This window comes from Armigeres subalbatus, chromosome 1 (genome assembly GCF_024139115.2).
Source record: "Armigeres subalbatus isolate Guangzhou_Male chromosome 1, GZ_Asu_2, whole genome shotgun sequence".
NCBI lineage: Eukaryota > Metazoa > Arthropoda > Insecta > Diptera > Culicidae > Armigeres > Armigeres subalbatus.
In genome coordinates, this window is record NC_085139.1 from 25210725 (window position 1) to 25236680 (window position 25956).

Consider the following 25956-nt stretch of genomic DNA (forward strand, 5'->3'; position numbering starts at 1 on the left):
ACCCAGCCAGTATTGTGAAGCTCCTGGAAATGAACTGGATGAACTTCTGTTTTGTTCTGTTTAAAAAACCTCAAAAAAGCTTGCTTTCAGCGATATAAAATAACTTTTCCGTTTTTCATCTATGAGCTGTGAGATGAAGTCCAGGAGCAGTCCCACTACTTGAAGTACAGCTGTACGAAAAAATATGCAACTGAAGCGAAATTTTTCATATTTCAAAAAAAAAAACACCCCGGTTCAAAACGAGTTCCTACTCGCTAGTTTAAATCGATTTCTTCGGACTGCACTGGTTGTAGACAGGAGTTAAATCTTCTTGCGTATCCCTCTGCAATAAAATGCAGGCATACTTTTTATATTCGGGAAATATTTTCTGATATTCCAGATTATGTACAATTTTTTCCTGATAATTACTGTTGAGTGCAAAAAGTTAGATATCTGAAAACGATTCACTTTATCAATCCTCTGTCAGACTTACGGCCGATGTCCACATAGCGTTTTTACAACCCTCCATCAAAATAGGAGCCAGCACATTTAAGTTGTACAAATGGGCTGGTACAGATACATGCTGAAATAAATTTTGCTATTTTAAAGCTCGACTTCCGCATTATGTAAAATGAAACAATATATCCTCCCTCTCGGTCCCAGAAACATCACTGCTCTCAAAAGATGACGTTCCTTGGAAACTAGTCTTGGGAATTCGTTCCGAAGCTTGTTAATCTCTTCCGCAGCTCAGAATCGAGAACGAGCCACATTCGCAATCGCCATTCCCGCCCATCTCACCCAACACCTACCTCCATGTGCTCGGCCAGTTCCACCATCTGCACCCGGGTCCGGTTGGCCAGTATGTTCCCGAGGGTGTTGCGCCACTCGACGGCATGATCGATAACGCTCTTAATTAACGGCTGCAAATTAATCCGAATCGATTTGATGTCGTGATAGGGACGGTGCCGCTCCAGGTCGTTCACGATCTGCGTGTAGAAGATGAACTTCTCGTCCAACCGCACCAGCGGCAAATTCTTCGACAGGAACTTCTCGCACACACTCATCTTCTCGTACATCCAGAGATTTTTGTACTTTTGCCAGCTGGAAAAAAGATAGTCGCAGACGTAGACGTCGGACGACGAAAAACAAACATTATTATTTCGAGCAGCCCTCTCACGGTGCGGCCCATAAGTTCGGCCGAACCGAGCGAATGATGGGAACCACAAATGCGATGAAATATTACCATTTCAAATACGCCAGAACGTCGGCCACTGAATTTTGGATAGTTTGTTGCAAGTTTATAACAAGTTCACAAACTTTCGGAATCTGTAATGTGGGTGAAGAGGAAGAAAACAGGAAAAATGAAAAATGAGAGACGAGTAAACAAATTTATCAAAGTCAAATAAAATATCGATAAATTGTGCAAAACTGCATCGTGTTCTCCTCGAGCGGACGGGCGAGCGAGCGAGCGAGTGACGACGTCGAGCACGTGGAGAACGAACTGCAGGTATGTACCGAGGTGGCGAAGTAAGGAAAGTCCAAATAGTTGCAACTATTGAGTTATAACTTCGTCTTTCCTCGTTAAGATCTCTGGGTACTCCTTTTGTGTTCCGGGAGTTTTGGAATAGGGCAGAGGTTTTCAACCGTTTATGTGTATCGACATCGTTGTTATAGTATTTTGTTTTGGTATCATAAATAAAATTTGCATCTCATCAGTTAAACTAAAACTTCTTTCGAGGTAACAAGCTTTATACTTAAGCTATTCTACAAATGTTCTTAAAACTTAACTCGTGAATGAGATATGGGAACCTCTGTGGTAGATTACGGATGCGGATATGAATGATGGTTTGTATGAAGTTTGCCAGAATCGTTCTTTCGGTCACACCATCCGTCACCCTTGTTGTTGAGATGACTATACTTGACTGTAATAATGTGGACGTGCATGGCAAAACAATAGTTTATTTTTTCAGATAAATTGGCGTTACCCAACTGTGGCTCGAATGTGTCTCAAGTCAACCCCTATCACATCAAATACGAAAACATCATCTCAACAAACGCACAGTCCTCCAGTTCACACGACGATGCAGATCTTACGCTCTAATGGTTCCACATACCTGGACAATATCTTCGAAGAAGGTAAAGACGAATGTTTCGTTGTTGCATTTGGTGTCCGGACAGGGCAGGCAGGTTTCAGTCATCCACCGGCGGAAACACTTGAGCCTGTGTGGGACGAGGGAAAAGTTTTTAATTGAATTCAAAGAGTTCCTCCTTCGGGAGATCATAATGGTTAGGTTGAGGTGTAATTTTGCAGCAGTCGAGATGGTTTCTCGTTTGTTTGTTTCTGTGGATCGTAATTGATAGGGATGAATGGTGCCCGGGAAAGTTGTCCGGTAGTTTGAGTATCGTATGTATAAGGAATGTTGCATTTTTGTTTTTCTAATTAACCAATCAATAGTTTTGTTCTCACAGAGTCAAGAAACTAAACAAGTTGTGTACTGTTACTTGATATGTTTCAATTTCAAAATCAGTGTTGTTTCGTTACTTACTTCCTTTGTTTTCAAGTAACTTGAGGAAACACAACCAAAGAAACATTTTATAACGAGATTTCTGTATTCAAAATCAATTCATACATGTACATATGCTTATTTAGCTGGAATTAGACAAATCCACTACATGTTTTAAATATTCTACCATCAGAATTTGCTTGGCAAAAGAAAATCGATATAATGGACAATAATGAAATTTCAAAGAAATTTTACAAATTTTCAAAACATTTCTTAACCAATGCGAGAAATTGTTTGATTCTATTTATCTTATCTTCTTATATATCTTCTTATATATATTATATAATCTTATATATATCTTATATATATCATCAATCCATTCCCATCCCCGATGACCGTGAGGACCGTTATCGACCATGTAAAATACTAGTGCTCTCGGACTGTGCACATCGTTACGTCGATACACCTATACCTGGTGTATTGTAGAGCTCCATAATCGTCGGTCTTGGGCGATGTTCCTCCAGTTTCCCTGAACGTTCAGGGTCTCCAGGTCCGATTCCACCGCGTGCAGCCAGCGTGTTCGTGGCCTTCCATGAAGTCGCCGGCTCCTATCTGGTTCTCTGTTGAATATTGTTTTCGCTATTCTTTCTTCCGACATTCGCACTAAGTGACCAGCCTATTGAAGTCTGCCGTCTTTCATACGATTCACAATATTTTCTTCTTTGTATACTTGACACAGCTCATGATTCTTGCGTCTGCGCCACACACCATTTTCTTGTTTCCCTGCGAGTATTGTACGCAGCACTTTTCGCTCGAAAACCCGGAAAGCTCTCCGGTCCGCCTCTTTTAATGGCCATGCTTCATGTCCATGAAGGGCCACTTGTTGAATCAGAGTTTTGTGTAAAGAAAATTTCGTTTCCGTCTTCATGTTGCGGGACCTAAGCTGGTTACGTAATCCGTAAAAGGCCCTGATCGTGCCAAAATGTAATGATTTATATTTTGTATTTATGTTGCGAGAGCCACCCTAGCGCATGGTTACTCACTCTCGCTGTTTCCATATCAGCCAGTCACATCGTACCGTATATTACTAGGTAGGTGCCGATCGCCTCACGATCACGATCGGCTGTTGCTTTGCTCAACACCACCTCTACTGCGTAGAGGCAGCAGAACAGCAAACAGCTGATAGACAGTTAGTAATAAACCTCCGCCGCGATCGGTACTTTCCCCACGAAATAGAAACTTGTGTTATTTTGCTCCCAAAATAAAGTGTTTCGATACGGCAATAAAGTGTAGTTTGTTGATCGCGAAAACCTAGTGTATTTTGTATTGAGCATATCACCGCGCACCTTTACCGGGTTGATTAAGTGGCAAAAAACGCTCTATGTTTGTGAACATATTTGGTCCTTGGAGCCGGATCAACCGCGGAAAAGGACTTTTGTGTGCGGTTCAATAGTGCTACGCGGAAGAAAGGACACTAGTGTTGGACAATAAGTGCCTTTGTGGAGTGCAAACAAAGTGTTCGCCATCACGGCAGTGGATTGTTGGCGCGCTATGATTGCCATCTTGGGCGGCAATTAAATAAGTGTTTCTGTTGTCCTAAGGAGGATTAAGTGTTGCTGTCTGGAGGCGGATCGATTAGTTTTGTGGACTGCGGAAAACGGTGGCAGTTGGCGGATCGTGGTAGAGCTGGCGGCGACATTCGAGCGAGACGATTTGGGCGACTACGGACTGGCTGCAGATAAAGAGAAGTACTCCGTTGCATGTTTGGTCTGTGGCTTGCGATGCATGACGGGAGCCATTAGATTCTGGGTTGGAAAGAAAACATTGTGCGACGATTAAAATAAACTTAATTTTGCATGCGAAATTGAGTTTTTTGATAGAAGTGAAGCTGGTCCCTGCGGTTCGTTCGTTGTTAGTTGGTCTTGGACTCCGCTGATACCTGGTTGGCTCGATTGCCGTTGATTGAATTCCCTTCGCTGTTGTCAATTTGGGTGGTCAGTTCGTCTCGCGGCGCGTGGAACATACGGTCGATTTGTTGTCATCAGTGCAGTGTGCAGCCGGAGGAGATAGAATAGTGCAGTGTAGTGTTCCCAGTGCAAACGAACTTCTTAGTGCAGACTTTGTACAGTGATTTCGGGGTGACTAGCGAGTGACTAAGTGACAATCATGCCCGAAGACTTAAGAAGTTTGCTAAAGAAGAAGAATCGCCTTCTGAACAGTTTAGTGCTTGTGGAGAAGTTCTTGCAAGACTTTGACGAAGAGCGTGATAAGAAAAGAAGTCGAAGTTCGTTTGCAGCTGCTGAAAAATTGTGTCTCAGAGCTCGCAAAGTAAGGCTGGAGAGTGAGTCAAGGAAACGAGAAGAGAGCAATTTAGCCATCACTACGGATGTCGAAAATCGGTTCTGCAAGGCTAAGGCCGCGTTGGTGGAACGCCGTGTTTGAAAGCCATCACCAAACGCCGGGTCGTCAGCTGTGGCTGCCGGAACAACCATCTCCAGGGTGAAGCTTCCGGAGATAAAACTTCCGACATTCGACGGCAGGCTACGAGACTGGGTGTCATATCGCGACGCATTCAGAAGCCTCATTCACGAGAACCGAGATCTCACCGACATGGACAGGTTCACGTACCTTCGATCGTCGCTAACTGGTTATGCTCTTCAAGAGATTAGCTCCGTTGAACTTTCTGCTGCCAATTACCCGGTGGCGTGGACTGCACTTGAAGATCGCTACCACAACCAGAAGCTCATCGTCAAGGCATACAGGGATGCCATCTTCAGGATTGAGCCGATGCGGAAGGAAAGTTTCGAAGCGCTTAGCCAACTTATCAGCGACTTCGAGAAAAATCTTCAGAAGCTTCAGAAAATGGAGCAGAACACCGACGGCTGGAGCACGATTCTAGTGCACATGGTTTGCTCAAGGTTGGATGGAGTCACGCTGTGATTTTGGGAATCGTCGCACAACTCCAAGGAAGTGCCTGTCTACCGGAGCTTGATAAGCTTCCTGAAGAATCATTGTGCGGTTCTTCAATCAGTTGTATCGAGTAATCCAGTCTCCGCCGAATTGAAGAAGCCGAAGTTAAGTGTCAGCCATTCCTCAACGTCCATTGGTCGGTGTTGCTTTTGTTCCGAACCATTTCATCCTGTGTTTTCGTGCAAGCGGTTCATGAAGCTGAAGATCTCGGAGCGGTACGATGCAGTGCGGAGAAACGGCCTGTGTATGAACTGCTTATCGTCAGGTCATTTTGCCCGGAACTGCAGCAAAGGTTCGTGTCGTCAATGCGGGAAGAAGCATCATTCCCTTCTCCTCACAGAGATGAACAGTGCCATCACGAAGTCATCCGTTCCACAGACGACGAAGAGACCCCCAAGTGAACACCACCAACAGACACAGTATACGCAATCGGAACCACCAACACACCAGAAAGCACCAACCACAAACCAATCCGAACCTTCCACTTCATTGCCAGTTGTCAATACGCAATCGCATAGCACCAACCCACAGTTCGCCACAGACTATCCAAACACACTGCAACACACCACAGCCCTACCAACACAAACCAATACCTCCACACGTCAAGTTCTTCTCTCCACTGCCATTGTGCGGATCTGCGATGCCAATGGAAGCTCAATGCTTGCGAGAGCACTGCTCGATTCCTGCTCGTAGTATTGTTTTATTTCGTCCGAGTTTTGTCGACGCATGAAGCTTGAAGAGTACCCGAATTATCTACCGGTGAAGGGCATCGGTAATACCGGGAGCGTGTCGAAGAAAGCTGTTAGCGGTACAATCAGCCCACGTTTCCCCCCATGACCCGCTCCTAGAAAACCTTCAGGCCTTTTGGTTGGACTACCGACGGAATCTTAGTTCTCTGGAATCCATTAGCATTCCACGATGGGTTGGGTATACCCAAGAGTGTGTCGCAATCGAATGGCACGGATTCTGCGACGCTTCAGATAGCGCATACGGCGCTTGTTTATATCTCCGCTGGCACCATCGCGATGGCAAACCTTTGTGGCGAATAGGGTGTCCGAGATCCAGCACCTGACGAAAGGCGGCGTGTGGAATCATGTTGCAGGCATTGAAAATCCAGCAGACGTTCTTTCGCGAGGGATATCAGCCACACAGCTGGAGTACCAACCACTCTGGTTCAACGGACCTGTTTGGTTGCACCAAGGTCGAAGCTTCTGGCCTGCAACTCCAAATGTCAGCGTTGAACAGTTTGATCCAGCCTCTCTTGAAGAACGGAAATCCGTAGCCCTGCCACTGCAAGTCACTACACCAAACGAAATATTTTCGCAACGTTCGACACTATTTTCTCTCGTTCGACTGGTGGCTTTATTACGTCGTTTCCGTCCCAACTCGCAAAGAACGCACCGAACTTCCAGAAAACTCGGCCACATTAGCACGCAAGAATATGAGGATGCTCTACTGCAACTGGTTCACCTCTCCCAAGAAGAATGCTTTCCCCAGGAGATTTCATGTCTGTCCCGGGAGGATCAGGTGAAAGACTCATCTAGAATAGCATCACTCCACCCCATACTACGAGATGGTATACTTCGCGTTTGCGGCCGGCTCCGGAATGCAACTGTTTCGCAAAACCGGAAACATCCAATGATCATTGATCTACGTCATCCTCTCGCCACGTTGGTAATCCGCCATTACCACGTGAAATTGCTTTACTCCGGACAACAAGTCGTCATCGCAAGCGCCCGAGAAAGATTCTGGATCCCCAATATCCGAAACCTGGTGCGTAAAGTTCTCCACGAATGCATCACTTGCTTCCGCGTCAGACCAAGATGTTTGGAACGACTGAAGGCCGAACTGCCACCAGAAAGGGTAACACCGCCACCGCCATTCCTGAAGGTCGGTGTGGATTACTGCGGTCCGTTTCAAGTTTCCTACCGAAGTACTCTAGTTAAATGCTTCGTTGCGGTATTTGTCTGCCTTGTAACGAAGGCAGTTCATGTTGAACTAGTCTCCGATCTCACAACGGAGGCGTTTTTGGCAGCACTTAAACGCTTCACATCCCGTTGAGGACGACCGGTCCTTATAATGTGTTACAATGGCACGAATTTCGTTGGAACAAAGCGGGAACTTCGACAGCTGTTGAACTTGTTCGAGTAGCAGCAATTCCAGAACGCCGTAGCTTGCAACGCCGCGAATGAAGGGATTGAATTCAAGTTCATCCCAGCAAGGTCGCCAAACTTTGGCGGTCTTTGGGAAGCCGCCGTGAAGTGCTTCAAGCACGCTTTCAAGAAGTTTATCGGAACCCGGACGCTGTTGTACGATGAAATGCAAACCGTTCTCACGCAGATCGAAGCTGTTTTGAACTCCAGACCCCTTACTCCGCTCAGTAACGATCCTGGAGCACTACCATCATCCATTTCACCGACAGCAATCAAGTCGCAGATATGTACCACAAGCAAGAACCATCGTGCCAAAGACTATTCCTTCCAGCCGTTTTGTGGACGGCATTCCCGAAGAACCAGCGAATCATACCGAAATACAGTTCACCAATCGAAGCGCAATGCAACCGACGTAGTTCAACAGAACAGAAACCGTGTCGCTGTCACACCAGCAGGAATCAGCAGCCCTGGATGTTTCATGAAGGAGCATTGAAGAGTTCGTGAAAACTATAATTAGAAGCATTATTTAGTTAATAGTAGTGAAGTTGAATTTGCTAGTTAAATTGAAAGCCGTAGGTTTCAAGGCGGCCGGCTATGATCGTGCCAAAATGCACTATGGTCCAGGATTCAGATTTACGCGGAAAGATGCATTTTACGCTAAAACCATATTTTTTAGAAAAAACTGTTGTTCTACAAAATTGTTCGAAATAGTAAGGCCATCATTATGGTTCTACCAAAAAATAGGGTGGCCCATCATATAAAAAAAAATAGAAAATATTTTTTTATTTCTCGGGATATTGACATGTTATGTTCTACAAAGTTGTAGCGCAGCTTATTCTAATCAATTTTGCTAAAAAAAAATTCTGTAGCTCTTAAGTTGGCTGATTTAGAGCAATTTTACCTAATTGGATTAGGGTGTACCTCAAAAAAACTGTATTTTTGATCTACTTTTTTTGTTTTACATTTCTCGAAAAAGTCGTCTTCAGGTGACTCTTAGAGCTCAAAAAAAATGCTACTTTTGATGGGTAAATACGCTCAATATCTTTTTCCGATCAAAAGTTATAATCGTTTTTCTGTCAAAATTACATTTTTTTCATAAGTTGATATCTCCGGTTAGGGCAGACCAAAAAAATATATTCACACGGCATCTGAAAGAGAAATTAATATTCTTTATTATGTCAAAAAATTAAGGATATGTTATTTTTTTATCTCAAGTTTCACCAATTTTACTAAAATCATGTTTTTTCAAATAAATTGATATAACTCGACAACGGAAGAAGATACAGACGATATTCTTATAGCAAAACACGCGTTTTAAAAAGCCTCAAAAGTTTTCAGAAGGTGACATCCGTGAGAAATGAAAAATGAAATGAGCAGATCATAAATATTCTTTTTTGAGGGACACCCTAATCCTGGTAAGTAAAATTACTCTAAACAAGTGAGCTTGAAAGCTACATAAAAAGTTTATATAGCAAAGTTGATGGGAAAAAGCTGCGCTACAACTTTGTAGAACATTTTATGTCAATTTTCCGTAAAATAAAAAAAAATAAAATTTCACATTTTTATAAAATGGCCCACTCTATTTTCAGTAACTTTATAATAAAGGCCCAAGTATTCAGAACAACTTTGTAGAACATATTTTGTTTCTTAAAAGTATGCTTCAGACCGAAAATGCATCTTTTCTCGTAAATCTTGCAATACGATGATAATGATAAAATTTATAAAAAGTGTTTAAGCTGTAGATTTTTATTTTTCATTTCTCACGAATGTCATCTTCTGAAGACTTTTGGGGCTTTTTAAAACGCGTGTTTTGCTATAAGAATATCGTCTGTATCTTCTTCCGTTGTCGAGTTATAATAATTTATTTGAAAAAACATGATTTTAGTAAAATTGATAAAACTTGAGATAAAAAAATAACATATCCCCAATTTTTGACATAATGAAGAATGTTAATTTCTCTTTCAAATGCCGTATAAATATATTTTTTTGGTCTGCCCTAACCGGAGATATCAACTTATGAAAAAAATGTAATTTTGACAGAAAAACGATTATAACTTTTGATCGGAAAAAGATATTGAGCATATTCACCCATCAAAAGTTGCATTTTTTGAGCTCTAAAAGTCACCTGAAGACGACTTTTTCGAGAAATGTAAAACAAAAAAGTAGATCAAAAATACAGTTTTTTTGAGGTACACCCTAATCCAATTAGGTAAAATTGCTCTAAATCAGCCAACTTAAGAGCTACAGAAAAAGTTTTTTTAGCAAAATTGATTGGAATAAGCTACGCTACAACATTGTAGAACATAACATGTCAATATTCTGAGAAATAAAAAAAATATTTTCTAATTTTTTTTATATGATGGGCTACCCTATTTTTTGGTAAAACCATAATGATGGCCTTACTATTTCGAACAATTTTGTAGAACAACAGTTTTTTCTAAAAAATATAGTTTTGGCGTAAAATGCAGCTTTCCGCGTAAATCTGAATCCTGGACCATAGTGAAATGTCATGATTTATATTTTGTATTTATGTTGCGAGAGCCACCCTAGCGCATGGTTACTCACTCTCGCTGTTTTAATATCAGCCAGTCACATCGTACCGTATATTACTAGGTAGGTGCCGATCGCCTCACGATCGGCTGTTGCTTTGCTCAACACCACCTCTACTGCGTAGAGGCAGAACAGCAAACAGCTGATAGATAGATAGTTAGTATTTTGCTCCCAAAATAAAGTGTTTCGATACGGCAATACAGTGTAGTTTGTTGATCGAATTGTTGCGAAAACCTAGTGTATTTTGTATTGAGCATATCACCGCGCACCTTTACCGGGTTGCTTAAGTGGCAAAAATCGCTCTATGTGTGTGAACAGGCCCTATTCGCAGCAACAGTACGTATTTTCAATTCACGGGAAACGTCATCGTCACATGTCACAAGCGTTCCAAGGTAAACAAATTCTTCAACAACTTCAAACATATCCCCATCAAGTACTACCTCTGCACCAACACCACTAGGTCTTCCCTTATATCTACCTGCCGCCATGTACTTTGTCTTGGCAGAGTTAATGGTTAAGCCTATCCTCGCCGTCTCCCTCTTCAGTGACAAAAGCCTCCACTACTGCTCTGCGATCGATTCCAATAAGGTCGATGTCGTCCGCAAAGTCCAGGAGCATATGCGACCGTGTGATGTTAGTTCCGTTCCTCTGCACGCCATATCTCCTAATAGCGTCTTCGAGTGCCTTCATTTCTCTTCACTGAATCGTACGCTGCTTTGAAATCAATGAACAGTGGATGAGTCTGCAAGTTGTACTTCAGGAATTTATCAAGGATCATCCGCAGGCTAAACATCTGATCCGTCGTTGATTTGCCCTTGCAAAAGCCTGCCTGGTATTCGCCGACGAAGGACTCCTCAAGCGGTCTCAGTCTGTTAAACAGTATACGCCAGTTCGCCGAGTTCGGAAGTCTCTAGTCTGTGCCCTTCCTTATAGATTGGGCATATGAGGCCATCCAGCCAGCCGGCAGGCAGTTCTGCATCCTCCCATTTTTTCTGGATAATGTGGTGGATTGATTGAAGCAGTTGCTCACTTCCGTGTTGGAGAAGCTCGACCAGGATCTCGTCCTTCCCAGCAGCTTTACTGTTTTTCAGCTCATTTAGAGCCTTCTTAATCTCGTCCAGCGTTGGTGGTTTCACAGCTTGACCGTCGCCGACTATGTCCATCCTGCTAAAACCTCCGCATATCGTTTCTATCCATGTTCTCATGCGCTTCAGCTATCACACTTTTTTCGTGTTCCTTTTTTTTCTGCGGTGGATTCGTTTCTCTTCTGCCCTTGCTAGAGCCACTAGCATTCGATTTCTAGCAACATTTTTCTCGTCCGTCACTCGCTGGCACTCCTCATCAAACCAACCATTTCGTTGGCGTCGCTGTGCAATGCCCTACACTTCATGCACTGTTGTAGTGATAGCTTCGTGGATATTTTCCCATAAGCTGTTGACGTCGCCAGATCCGGTGGCATCTTCTATCCTCTCGTCCAGCTTCTGGTGGTACTGTTCAGCAACTCCTTCAACTGACAAGCGTTGGATATTGAAACGCATCGTTCTGTTGTTTCGTGAATTCGTGACGCTGAGAAGTCGCGCCCGAATTTTTTGCAACTACAAGGTAGTGATCCGAGTCAATGTTCGGACCTCTGAAGGACCTTACATCTATAACATCCGAGAAATGTCGTCCGTCTACCAGCACGTGGTCCATCTGGGAGCAAGTGTCTCCACTCGAATGTTGCCAGGTGTGTTTGCGAATATTCTTACGTGCGAAGTAGGTACTGCTGATTGCCATCCTTCTAGCAGAAGCAAAGGTTACAAGTCGCAGACCATTATCGTTGGTAGCGGAATGAAGGCTTTCCGTTCCAATGACAGGATGAAAGAAACTTTCTCTTCCGATCTGCGCATTTGCATCCCCGATGACAATCTTTACATCGTGTGTTGGGCACTCTCCGTAGGCCTTATCAAGACTCTAATAGAACTCATCCTCCACGTCATCAGGTTTATCGTTCGTTGGGGCAAAGATGCTGATCAGGCTATAGTTGAAGAATTTGCCCTTCAGTCTCAACACGCAAATGCGGTCGCTTATCGGCTTCCACCGGATAACACGCTTCATCTGCTTCCCGATCACCATGAATCCAACTCCTCGTTCTGCCCGGTTACCGCCGCTATAGTAGATGTGGTACTTGAATGAAGTGTTCGCCATGGGATCCACCGCCCGGAATTCACGTTCTCCAGTTCTGGGCCAGCGTATTTCCTGGATTGCTGCCACACTCACGCCGATCTTCTGCAGCTCACGAGCCAGGAGCCCAACACGTGCGGGTTTTTCAAAGTTCTCACGTTTCAAGATCCGACTTTTCAATCTTAGTCCTTTGATAGTTGCCGGATCTGTTGCCATTGAATCAATCCGTTTGCTCTACTTTTGCCTTTCTTGGTAACTGTGGAAGCTTTGGTAGGATACCTTACCTGGGTTGCGCTACCTATATCGCGTTGAAGGGGCTGCTTTCTCGATACTGCCACTGGTTACTGGTTTAGAGTCCCTCGCTGACACTCGGTCGATGATCAGCCGCTTCTAACATGGCACTATGGTCCAGGATACAGATTTACGCGGAATGGTGAATTTTACGCCAAAACTGTATTTTTTAGAAAAAAAATGTTCGAAATAGTAAGGCCATCATTATGGTGCAACCAAAAAATAGGATAGCTCATCATATAAAAAAAAATAGAAAATATTTTTTTTATTTTTTTGGAATATTGGCATGTTCTACAAAGTTGTAGCGCAGCTTATTCCAATCAATTTTGTTAAAAAACTTTTTCTGTAGCTCTTAAGTTGGCTGATTTAGAGCAATTTTACCTAATTGGATTAGGGTGTACCTAAAAAAACAGTAATTTTAATCTACTTGTTTTGTTTCGGATTTCTCGGAAAAGTAGTCTTCAGGTGCCTTTTAGAGCTCAAAAAAATGCAACTTTTGATGGGTAAATATGCTCAATATCTTTTACCGATCAAAAGTTATAATCGTTTTTCTGTCAGAATTACATTTTTTCATCAGTTGATATCTCCGGTTAGGGCAGATCAAAAAAATATGTTTACACGGCATTTGAAAGGGAAACTCATATTCTTCATTATGTCAAAAAATTAGGGATATGTTATTTTTGCCTTTCTCGTATTTTTTTCTCAAGTTTTACTAATTTTACTAAAATCATGTATTTTCAAATAAATTGATAAAACTCGACAATGGAAGAAGGTACAGACGATATTCTTATATCAAAACACGCGTTTCTGAAAGTCCCAAAAGTCTTCAGAAGGTGACATCCGTGAAAAATAAAAATGAAATAAATATTGTTTTTTGAGGGACACCCTAATTCTGGTAAGTTAAATTACTCTAAACAAGTGAGCTTAAGAGCTACATAAAAAGTTTATATAGCAAAGTTGATCGGAAAAAGCTGCGCTACACATTTTATGTCAATATTCCGCAAAATAAAATAAAATTTCACATTTCTATATAATGGCCCACCCTATTTTTCGGTAACTCTATAATAAGGGCCCGAGTATCCAGAACAACTTTTTAGAACAATTTTTTTTCTCAAAAGTATGCTTTAGGCCGAAAATGCATCTTTTCTCGTAAACCTTGCAATACGATGGTAATGATAAAACTTATAAAAAGTGTTAAAGCTATAGATTTTTATTTCTTATTTCTCACAAATGTCACCTTCTGAAGACGTTTGGGGCTTTCCAAAACGCGTGTTTTGCTATTAGAATATCGTCTGTATCTTCTTCCATTCTCGCTTAACTTTTCAAAAGGACCTAAGTAACATTTTTTTCATTAATTAATTTGAATAGCGCAATCAACAGAACAACATGAAAGCTTTTGATTGCAGTACTCAAATTAATTCATGAAAAAAATGTTACTTAGGTCCTTTTGAAAAGTTAAGCGAGCATTGTCAGTTATATCAATTTAAAAAAAAACTTGATTTTAGTAAAATTGGTAAAACTTGAGATAAAAAAATAACATATCTCCATTTTTTGACATAATAAGGGATATGAATTCCTCTTTCAAATGCCATGTAAACATATTTTTTTGGTCTCCCCTAACCGGAGATATCAATTTATGAAAAAAATGTAAATTTAACTGAAAAACGGTTATAACTTTTGATCGGTAAAAGATATAGAGCATATTAACCCATCAAAAGTTGCATTTTTTTGAGCTCTAAAAGTCATCTGAAAACGACTTTTCCGAGAAATCCAAAACAAAAATAGTAGTCAAAAATACTGTTTTTGTGAGGTACAAATCCAATCAAGTAAAATTACTCTAAATCAGCCAACTTAAGAGCTACAGAAAAAGTTTTTTGAGCTAAATTGATTGGAATAAGCTGCGCTACAACTTTGTAGAACATATCATGTCAATACAGGCATACCTCGATAGTACGTACCCTCGATAGTGCGTACCCTCGATAGTACGTACCCTCGATTGTACGTACATTTTACCTCGATAGTACGTACACCAAAAAAAAATTTTTTTTCGAGCAATTTTTTGTATGATTTTAGCTAAAATTTGAATATGCTTTGATCATGGCACATGCGTGGGGTCCTTCATATGCTACGTAATAATTTCACATCTTATTTTAGCGTCATCGTTAGATTATAACGAATTTAGTAGGAAAACTTTGAAAAAGCAGCGTGTCATAAATGTTTGACAGTCTTACGTAACACATATTATACTATTATTTTAAACAATTCAAGGAATAACTGAAACAGCTGATAACCTACTCTAAGGGTGATGACATGCTGACGCGTCGAGTGATGCGGAGCGCGTCCAAGCACTCATACAGCAGAATATCAGCAAGAGGAATGCTTTTGTCTTGGACGCGTGAGCATAAGAGTATTATCAGCAATGATTGAAATCGTATGGGTATGATTTTATTAGAAAGCAGAATAGTTATCCACTTAATTGAACAATTATTATGTTTATGAATTATTTTATCTATCAAGGAAGTTAGTTCTAGTTCTAAAACCCTTCCCCATGCATTAATTCACCTCAATAGATCAGAGAATATTTTCTCGAGGACTAAATTAATTCCATCATAAGGAATGGCGATTCATAAAATTGATTTTGAGACAAGATATTTTACTGTTTAATTCAATTTACAGCAAGTTTAGTTCCATTCTATCCACTTTTCGGTGACATTTTTTTTTCAGGGGAAACAAATTAGCAGCGTTCTTCAAATGAGGATAAATTTATTTGGTTGGTAATTTCCTCTACGACGTCTTGTTGGGATTCCCGAAGAAGTTTATCCGGGAACAGTAGCTTATCCCAAGGATTCTTTCTGGGATACCTTGGAAGATTGGTCGAAAATTCCATACAGGATTTCACTTGATATTCTATCTAAACTTGTGCGCCGATTGAAACTTTATCGACGGTGAGGCGTGATTAATTATTTTCAGCCAGTGGCGGTGGTGTGCCGGCGTCACGCCGCTGGTGATTGGTGGCTGCGTGAGTCAGCGTGAACCAATTTCATGAAGGATAGCTGTACTAATTTTGGTCATGTTCCTAATTTGGCCAGTTTTTCTCAGAACCCCAAAAGTAAAGCAATTTTCGAGGGTTTAGCTTTAACATAAGATATATTCCTTATCTTCGCTGTTGAAACTGTTAGATATTTTTTTGGAAAATATGCATTTTTCAGGGTTGTCCAAATTAAACACTAAGATGGTCAAAACCAAGTGTATCGGTTGTACCTTATAACAAATTTTTCCGAATTTATCCGGATGTTCCTCCAGGAATTTCTTCGAAAGTTTCTCCAGTTCCTCCGAGAATTTCCCAGGAAGTTCCTCCAGGAATTTCTCCAAAAAGTTTCTCCAGAAATTCCTTTGAACATTCATCTTAAATTTTTGCCAAGGATATCTCCGTTAATCCTTCCAAATATGGCTTAGAAATTCCATTATTTTCTCGGTGATTTCTTCAGCAATTCACTTAGGAATTCTCTTAGAAATTTTCACATCTCTTTTCCCAGAACCTCCACCAGAAAATCATTCAGAAATTCCCATGTATACTCCTCCTGGCATTCTGTCTGGAGTTACTCCAGAAATTCCACCAAGATCTCTTCATTAATTACTTTGAGGTCTTTCCAGAAATTCCCTTGAATTTCTTCAGAAACTCACGTGGAAGCCCTTGTTAGTCACCTTCTCACGCCCCGGGAATTCTTCCGAAAATTCCTCTAAGAACTCTCCCGGAAAATTGCTCCCGGATTTTTTTCTTCGAGTATTCTCCCGGAAATTTCATGCAAAATTCATCTGATTATTTCTCCAGATATTCTTATGAACATTTCGTCGAAACTCTTTCGGAATTACTTCCCCTTGAAATTCCTCTGGAAAATATTAAAGGAATTCTTCCGGAAGATCTTGCATCAAATCTCCGAATTTCTGCAAGTACTTCCCCTAAAATGTCTACAAATAATCCTTCAAAGATTTTTTCCAGGAATTCGCAGCAATATGTTAAAAAAATAACGCCGGAAATTTTTCTAGAAACTCTCCCACTTTTTCTTCCAGAAACTCCTCCATGTATCCTGTAAAAAAATCGTCAAGAATTTCCCCGAAAATTACTTCAAGAATTCCTTCAGAAATCTCTTTAAAAGTTTCCCTGAAAAGTTCTTCAAAATTTATCCGGGAATTCGTTTCGGAATTTCCACAGAAATTTCTCGAGCAATACTGCAGAAAATGCATCCAAGGACTACTCCGGAAATTCATTTTCAGGAAGAATTTCCGAAGGGATTTTCATAAGAAAATCCGAAAGGATTTCCTGGAGAATTTCCTAAAGTAATTCTAGACGAAATTCGGGATGGATCTCGTGGTTTAATAATTTACCGATGGATTTCCTGGAGATCCTAAAAGAATATCTGAAACAAATCTAGGAGAAATTCAAAATAGGGATTTTTCAATGAATTTTCTAAGGAATTTTCAGAGGAAAATATTTATGAATGTCCAAACGTGAAATGAAGTGGAAGTGAAATAATTTCAAACTGAATACGAAAGAAATTCAAGTAGGATTTCAGGGGGCGTTCTTAGAGCAATTCTTTAGTTTCTTGAAAACCAATTACTACATTTTCAGTCAAAGTATCTTTATGTTTGGCCGAGAATGTGTTTAATAGAAAGGGATCTAGTGGCCATGTTGCCAAAAATATTTTCCCACCTCGCACTTTGTTGCCAAAGATCAGCTTCAGGCTAGTTTCAGTGTGTGAGTAGATCGACATCCAATGATTACTTTATCGACCTTATCGACAGACACCACCTCAATTTGTGAAGCTTAGTTGATCGGTATATGAAAGTCGGCCCTCCATACCACCTATCAAAAAATCGTTTTTGGTGTTTATAGCTTTTTCGTTACACGTTGGTGTACGAAAAAAAGATAAACGATTATACAGACGAGAAAATTAAAATAACTTAGAAAGTTATCCTTTTTTACATCTTTGAAGTCAGTATTCTTGTTATCTTAATACTCATCTCAGTGTTATGTACCCGTATTGCTAATGCTGAAAGTTTGTCGCTTTAGTAAGGAAGTGTCAATGGAGCCAATAAAGTCGCAACGACAGTGACAGTTAAGGACATCCTTAAAGTTTTTTCATACCCATCGTTACTTTTTGAAGTAACGATGGATAATTATGTATGATGTGCAACATATCTTTAAAACATTACTCCTACAAATTTCTCGTAATTTATAGATGTTCCAAAGCATTAACATACAATATTTCGTAAAAACTATAGCCTCACATTCACAAAGACGATGATTTTGCTCAATGCTACATGTAGGCAACATTTTAAGAAAAATCTGGGTCATGCTGGTCCGTTGTGTACTATATCAAATATAAATATGCTTAGAGTACAGGGCCTTCTATCGAAATTTTGGCTTCCAAGCGGTTTTACAAACATTCCACCACCCCTAAATAAATAAAAAGACGAAAAAAAAATTTTTTTTTTGGTATTTTTTTTGCTTCGATAGTACGTACGCTTCGATAGTACGTACACTAAAATTTCGCAGGTGTACGTACTATCGAGGTATGCCTGTATTCCGAGAAATGAAAAAACTATTTTCTATTTTTTTATGTGATGGGCCACCCTATTTCTTGGTTGCACCATAATGATGGCCTTACTATTTTGAACAATTTTGTGGAACAACATATTTTTCTAAAAAATATAGTTTTGGCGTAAAATGCATCTTTCCCCGTTAGATTAGATTAGATTAGATTAGAAAATGCATCTTTCCCCGTGAATCTGTATCCTGGACCATAGTGCATGGGGAACAGACGCTGTTGTGAGCCGCACCTAACATGGAGAACAGACGCTCAATCAGATTTGCACCTCCGGAGGATGGATGTTTATATGCTTTCACTCCCAAGGGCTTTCACTTGCTCCAAAGAAATAAAATAAAAGTAAAATTAAAAAAAAACTTCTCGCCTCTCACTTTTCACTTCTCACTTGTCAATTTTTACTTCTCACTTCACACTTCTTACTTCTCACTTTTCACAATTTACTTTTCACTTTTTGCTTTTCTTTTCTCACTTTTCGTTTCTCACATCTCACTTCAGATTTCTCACTTCGACCTTCTCACTTCTTACTTGTAACCTTCCACTTTTCACTTTCCACTTCTCTATTCTCACATCTCACTTCTTAATTCTTTCTTCTCACTTTTCACTTCCCACTTCTAAATTCTTACTTCTTACTTCATACTTTTTGCTTCTCACTTCTCACTATCACAATTCAATTTTCAATTTTTACTTTTCTTTTTCCACTTTTCATTTCTCACTTCTCACTTAACACTTCTTATATCGAACAGGCGGCATTCGGCCAAATGGCCTGACATCGTATATATAGTGCATGTGAATGTGAACTGATTCTGACAACATCGAGTTAGCGAGGTGAAATTTCTTCGATTCAGAGAAAATTGAGTAAGAGAGACATCGACTTATGGAGGTAACGCGGTATGTAAAATTCAAAGGACTTTGAATTTCATCCAATAGGATTGAGTAAATCGAGTTACAGAGCATCGAGTCAAGGAAAAATCACTATATTTGTGCATGTTTACTCCTAGAAGTTTCAGTTTATCGTAAACCAAGTGACACATTGCGTTAAAGTATAACCCAAATGGTGCTGAAAAAATTTTGGTGAAGAAGGTACGTTGCTGGAACGACCACAAAAAAAGTAACACTTCGAGATTGATTGTTCAAACCATATATAAATCATTTAGTTTGTCAGCACTGCCGAACTACGTCTACGTGACCAATAATTTTACTGAGTGTTATTTCAAAATAAATGATTCGATAGGACTGGGTAGCTAATTGGAGTTATTCAGAATATTTCAGAGTTATTCAGACTATATGCTGTTGACGATAAATTGAAGCCGCTAGGAGTAAACATATGAAAATAAATGTTTTCCCATACTAATCCCCATATAAAATTAAAACGCGATGCGAAAAGCGGGACGCAATCAATCGAACCCATGTTCTTCACAACAGATTGTGGTCCCAAAGAGATTCAGGAAAACCTTGATTTAACTCGATTGGATAAAGCTTACGTTTATCCATACAACTGCGTCCCTTTCTAGTATGTATGTATGTATGTGAGGGTGGCTCAAAAACACTTTTATTAATTTTCTGTTCTATTTGATGCTCTGATGCTCTAAACAAAATTTCAGCCAAATCAGATAACGTTTGGGCGGTGCTAAGCTCGTTTTTTTTTTTTTTTTTTTTTTTTTTTTTTCATGTAACCCGTTGGCAGTCTCTCGACTCAAACTCTACTCCGGGTCCATCCCTGTTATTCCCCACGGTAATTAAATTTGCTTCTATGAGCCTCTATTTTAGATCAATAACAGACGTTCCTAAGCCACGTTGCTCAAATGGTCACTGTTTTAGGCCTGATCCAAATAGTTTTGTTAAATAGTCCCCTTCAATAACATGATCACCGTTTTCACCATTATAACTATCACTCATCACTCCAACTTAACCCTGTTGATCCGGTGATTAAATTTGCTTCTTCGAGCCTCTATTTTGATCATTAACAGACGTTTCTAAGCTACGTTGCTCAAATGGTCACTGTTAAGGCCTGATTCAAATAGTTTTCTACAAAATAATCCCGGTAGCATCACTTATTATCGTTTTCACCACTATCACTATCATAATTACTATTGTCCCTGTCATCACAAATATCTACAGTCATGAACACACACACAATGAATCGATCTTCAAAACAGCGCTGTTATATATCATATAAGAACCGACACTTCTACTAGCTTTCATTGGACATGTACATGTACATTATTTCTAGTATAATTATAAAATAATTCCACTTCTAGCACCTCAACTCAATATTGCATTTCATTCTTCATACTCACTGCGAACATGTTCCCATCCCAAATCAACTCTATCTTTTACCTAGCTTCTTCTGTCACTATGTCTACACCACCAATACCAACTTGTGTATTAACCTTTTCACTAACACTTGCATAACCACACAACATCACCATTTTCATATCAACAACCATTTTTTCACAATTTCATCGAGATCAGCAATTATCACTACTATCCCTACTACAAAAAACTAGTCAGTCATTTTTTTTTCTAAATTTGCAGTTTCCATCAAACAAATGAAGCTCAAAAAATAATAAGCTTAAAATCTATCGCGAGAGTCAGTCTTATTGTAGATATGATGACAAAGAGAGAAAACTCGAATAGAAGTGCATTTTGAAACAATAATAACGCACTAGAGTTTGATAAATATGACTCGTTTAAAATTTATTTTGGAATCTATTTAGTCTATTTACCAGGCCACACTTCAGAACCGTGCGCCCAGCAATTATAAAAAAATCTTCCCGTTGGTCTTCAAAAGCTTCGAAATCGCCTCCGAATAGAATTCAACAGGTAATAATTTTACAGACATTTCTTGAGCTTCGAATTTTTGATAGGGTTAGGAAGTCTTATGGTAGACCTTTATGTCTATGGATCTACTGTTAATCTAGTCATAATTATGTCGAATGTTTCGCACTGTGTCATTATTACTCTGTCTGTCTTAGTTATCTTATGTTTCCTACGTTATTCAGTTCAATTCTATACTCATTGTAGATTATGTTACGTTTTGATGTCAGTTCATTGTCTCTATTGCTAAAGGTCACCTCCTCTCAGGCGAGTATCCTAGTTCAAGCGTATAAGTAAATACCGCTTAAGAGTTAAGCAAACGTGAAAAAATGCAGAATGTCTTGATGATATTTTCTAGTGGTTAATTCCTACCTAGCTATGTTTAAGCGTGGCTACGACTTATCATCATCAGGGAACGCCTCTGAAAAGTATTGCCGCATAGCAGAGATCATTATCACTGATGAAAAGGACCTCTACCTGTCTGCACCACCATTCAAGGCTCCAAGATACGATGTCCGTTGAATCACATGCACATGCGTAAAATCAGTGCATCAATGTCAGATTATATGTGACGTGGCATTAAACAAAAAATAGTCAACATGTGATATCACCACGACAGGATATGTCTTTGGTTGCCATATTAGTGCTAATGGCGTAAGCCCACCCATCGCGGCAAGTTAACCTCCTCGGATAGGTTAGGAGGGAGAAATAATGTAAGAAAAATGCTTGAGAATATCATTTCAAGACCAAAGTCTCAAAACTACCCATACGCTTCTGCAAACAAAGACCCAAACGACGACCCGACGACCAACAGTTCTCCCATGCAAACCAACACCATCAACACGCACGCGAGGGTCTCTGCTGTTGACAGTGCTGGTCCGCGCGAGAGCGCCACCAGACTCCCGAAATCGACACTCGAGCTCGAGTCCCCGCCCACAAAGACAAGTCACTGTTCAAACGAATGTTGCCTTAATTGACTTCCCCATCCCGGGCACAGATTCTTTCCGAAGGATACTCAATATAAGTTCCACCGGGAAGCCAAGCACCAGAGATTGAGGAAAATCAGATAATCCAGCATCAGGCGTCTCGCGTCTGTTAGTTAAGCAGAGAAGATGTTATAGGTGATATTCTCAATACGGCCGTTCAGAATGGTTCAGCGGATGTGAATTATGGATCATTATTAGGTCTTGTAATTTTGAACAAAACATTCTGAATACACGCGATAAACTATGAATATTATTATATCGGAGTTTTTAATTAGGATCGCGAATCAAGTAAAAATACTGATAAGTATAAGTTTGTTATTACTACCGACATTGTATTTGTGATCAAAACTGACATTGTGTTTTTAGTTAAAACTCAAGTATACTAAATACGTAACGGAAAAAAGTAGTGTTATTAAAAAAATTATAATAATTTACATTATAAATTCTGATTAATTTCAAGATACTGATCCAACATCACATCTTTAAGGGCTCCTCACAAGCTACACATTTCATTCAGGCACTTTAGAACGTCCATGTAGTAACTTGTTCACACTTGAAATCTGCCTCGACCAAGTTGGCAGAACGCGCCCTTACCCTTTCTGAACCCAAGGGCAGGGTACGTTTGGGCGGTGCTAAACTCGTTGGAAGTTTATATTGGAAAATGTAAGCAGAAACATAGAAAAACAGTGATTTGCATTTAGATGACACAATTTACGATGAAGAACTATGGTACTCATTTAGTTCTTGTAGAATTAATTACAAAATGTAATGCTGAGAACCGCGAGAAGATTAAAGTTCTCCTCATAAAGACACCAAAAAATTTTCGAAACGTTGGGAAAGATCTTAAACGGTTGTTCTAAAAATACTCAGACTGAAAAACCGAAACCTCGCAAACAGTTTAACATAAGCAGTGGAGCTCTTAATATACCTACTAAAAATGATAAAAACATTAGAAGAAAAGCAAAATATTACTTTAGGAGAAGAGACCCCATTATTTTTCATAAATTCACATCTTACTTACTTACTTATGGATCCTGTACACCTCCGGTGGTGCAAAGGGCCGACTTGAAAGATCTCCATCCTGAGCGATGCCCGGCTATCGCTTTAACCTGTTGCCAGGTTAGATTTCGGTCGGCTTCTTTTATTTCTTTATTGAGGCTTCGCCGCCATGAGCCTCTGGGTCTGCCTCTGCTGCGATGTCCCACTGGGTTCCAGTCTAATGCTTGTTTACAGATTTCGTTTCCGCCCCTACGTAGAGTGTGGCCGACCCAGCCCCACTTCCGATCCCGAATTTCTGTTGTTATCGGCCTCTGGTGACAACGACGATGGAGCTCGTTGTTTGAGATCCAGTTGTGAGGCCACCAGGCCCGAATTATATACCGCAGGCATCTGTTAATGAACACCTGCAGCCGTTGAGTGTTCTCCACTGATACACACCATGTTTCGCTAGCGTATAACAGCACAGATTTCACGTTAGAGTTGAAAATTCGTATTTTGGTGCGTTCACTTATCTGCCTGTTTTTCCAGATATTTCTTAAACTCGCAAAGGCAGCCCTTGCTTTCTTGATCCGTGCGCCTATATCGATCTTGGTACCGCCGTCTGACGCCATTTGGCTACCAAGATATTGGAAGCTTTCAACATTCTCCATTGGTTGCCCGGCTACTGTGAAACTGGAAGGAGTCACCGTGTTTACATCCAACGATTTGGTTTTGTTGACGTTGATGACTAAACCTGCCGAGGAGGAGCGATCGGAAAGGTCATTGGGCTTACTCTGCATATCCGAGCGCCGTTGCGCGAGTAGTGCAACGTCATCCGCCAATTCGAAGTCGTTTAGGTGCTCCATGGTTATAGGCTGCCATAACAGCCCGCGGTTTGGTTCACGGTCAATCGCATCTACCAGAATCTCATCGATTACGATGAGGAACAGTAACGGTGATAGAATACATCCTTGCCTCACACCAGCTACGACCCGGATAGGGTCGGACAGGACCCCATTGTGCAGCACTCTACACGAAAAGACCTCGTACTGTGCTTCGATGAGGCCGATGATTTTCTCAGGAACCCCCTTGCGTCTCAGGGCGCCCCACATATTCTCGTGATTGAGACGGTCGAAAGCTTTTTCGTAGTCAATGAATACCAAGTAAAGGGACTCTTGGAATTCGTTGACCTGCTCCAAAATGATGCGGAGCGTGACAATATGGTCCACACAGGATCTTCCGGCACGGAATCCGGCTTGCTGCCGCCGGAGAGTCGCATCGATCTTCTCCTGAATCCGGGCTAGGATAATTTTGCACAGAACTTTGAGAACGGTACACAGCTACATAATGCCTCGCCAGTTATCGCATACTGTCAGGTCACAATTTTGGGCACCTTCACTAAGATACCCTGCATCCAGTCGACCGGGAAAGTTGCGGTGTCCCAGATATTACGAAATAAACGATGCAGTAGTTGAGCGGATGTCATGGGGTCAGCTTTGAGCATCTCGGCTGATATGCGGTCGACCCTGGGGCTTTATTCGATTTCATGCTTTGGATGGCTGTTTGAATCTCTAGCAGTGATGGAGCTTCGGTATTGACACGTGTTATACGTCGGATCCTAGGCAGATCATGCCGAGGTGGTGATGGCCTGGTTGGCACTTGAAAAAGTTGTTCGAAGTGCTCGAACCAGCGTTTCAGCTGGTCAGTTGGGTCGATCAATAACTGATCATTCGCGTCTTTCACAGGCATCGTTGCATTCATCTTCGCCCCGCTTAAGCGTCGTGAGATATCGTAGAGGAGGCGAATGTCCCCGGTTGCGGCGGCTCTCTCTCCTTCGTCGGCCAGAGAATCTGCCCACGCTCGCTTGTCCCGTCGACATGAGCGTTTTACTTCCTTCTCAAGAGCCGTGTATCGTTGACGGGCTAAGACTTTGGCTCCTCTGGTTTTCGATCGCTCTATCGCGGCTTTGGCTTCTCTTCGCTCCTCTATCTTCCTCCAGGTCTCATCGGTGATCCGCATCCGGTGAGTGTTTCGCAGCAATTTTTGATTTTTTTTTGGATTTTGTTCTAAGGGACTCTTGGCAAAAACAATGTTTTTTTTTTAATTTTTAATCCAGACTGAAAAGCCGAAACCTTGCAAATAGTTTATAATTATTATTAATAATGCGAGAGAGTCTCCACTGATGGTAGGTGGAATAAACTGACTTTTTATTTAAAAGTTACTGTTGCTCATTTCATTTGACTCGCCCAACTCGAATCTAGAGGCATTCGAAAAATAATCAAGTGTTTTGTGACATAAAGACGACATTATTATTTTTAAATATTTTTTTTCTATATAATTGTAAATTTATTTTAAAATAATATAATCTTTGGTAAAAATACGTTGGAATGAACGTGACTTGAATCCCGGCCCTACTCTAAGAATCGACTCTGAATTAAAAAAAAATACCCTGAAGAGGCCCCCATGGAAAACATATCTTTGCTAGAACATGAGTACAGCGAAAACTCAAACCGAACTTATCAAGCTTCGTTGATGAATTGCAATTTACGTGCTCAATTTTCCTTTTTTGCAACGTACAACTTTCCCATCGGTAGCCACAAACTAATCAAACAGCGCCCATATGCACAACGCATAAAAGCAAAGTAAATCCCAATCGCGCCACATGGCTCACCCATTACATCAGAGTTCACTGCATCCCTTCTGCTAATGCTAGTCCGCCGTTGCACTTCTTACGACCTCACTTACCTCTGCAAAAAGTCCGTAACGGACTGAATCGCGATCCCATACACCTCCTCTGCGGTTGGCTTCATCTGGATCTCCGGCACCTCCAAAATGGCATCCACCTCGAACAGCGGGCGGTCCTGCTGCAGATCAAACATGAACTTGTCCAGATTGCGCGTGGTGAATCTGTATTTCAGAAACGAAGCAAAGGTTACAGTGCAAGCGAAATATGAGT

General features: G+C 40.8%; 1 protein-coding gene across 2 annotated transcripts in view; it reads right to left on the reverse strand.

The window, feature by feature from the left end:
• Positions 1-25956, reverse strand: part of LOC134222877 (dynein axonemal heavy chain 10) — a 332935-nt gene that overhangs the window by 209414 nt on the left and 97565 nt on the right. For both annotated transcript variants that reach the window (XM_062702027.1, XM_062702022.1), the window contains 4 exons: positions 25746-25907; positions 2094-2199; positions 1223-1305; positions 789-1080 (listed from right to left, as the gene is read on the reverse strand). In XM_062702027.1, coding sequence (XP_062558011.1) covers positions 789-1080; positions 1223-1305; positions 2094-2199; positions 25746-25907 — 643 coding nt within the window. The remainder of the gene's footprint in view (positions 1-788; positions 1081-1222; positions 1306-2093; positions 2200-25745; positions 25908-25956) is intronic.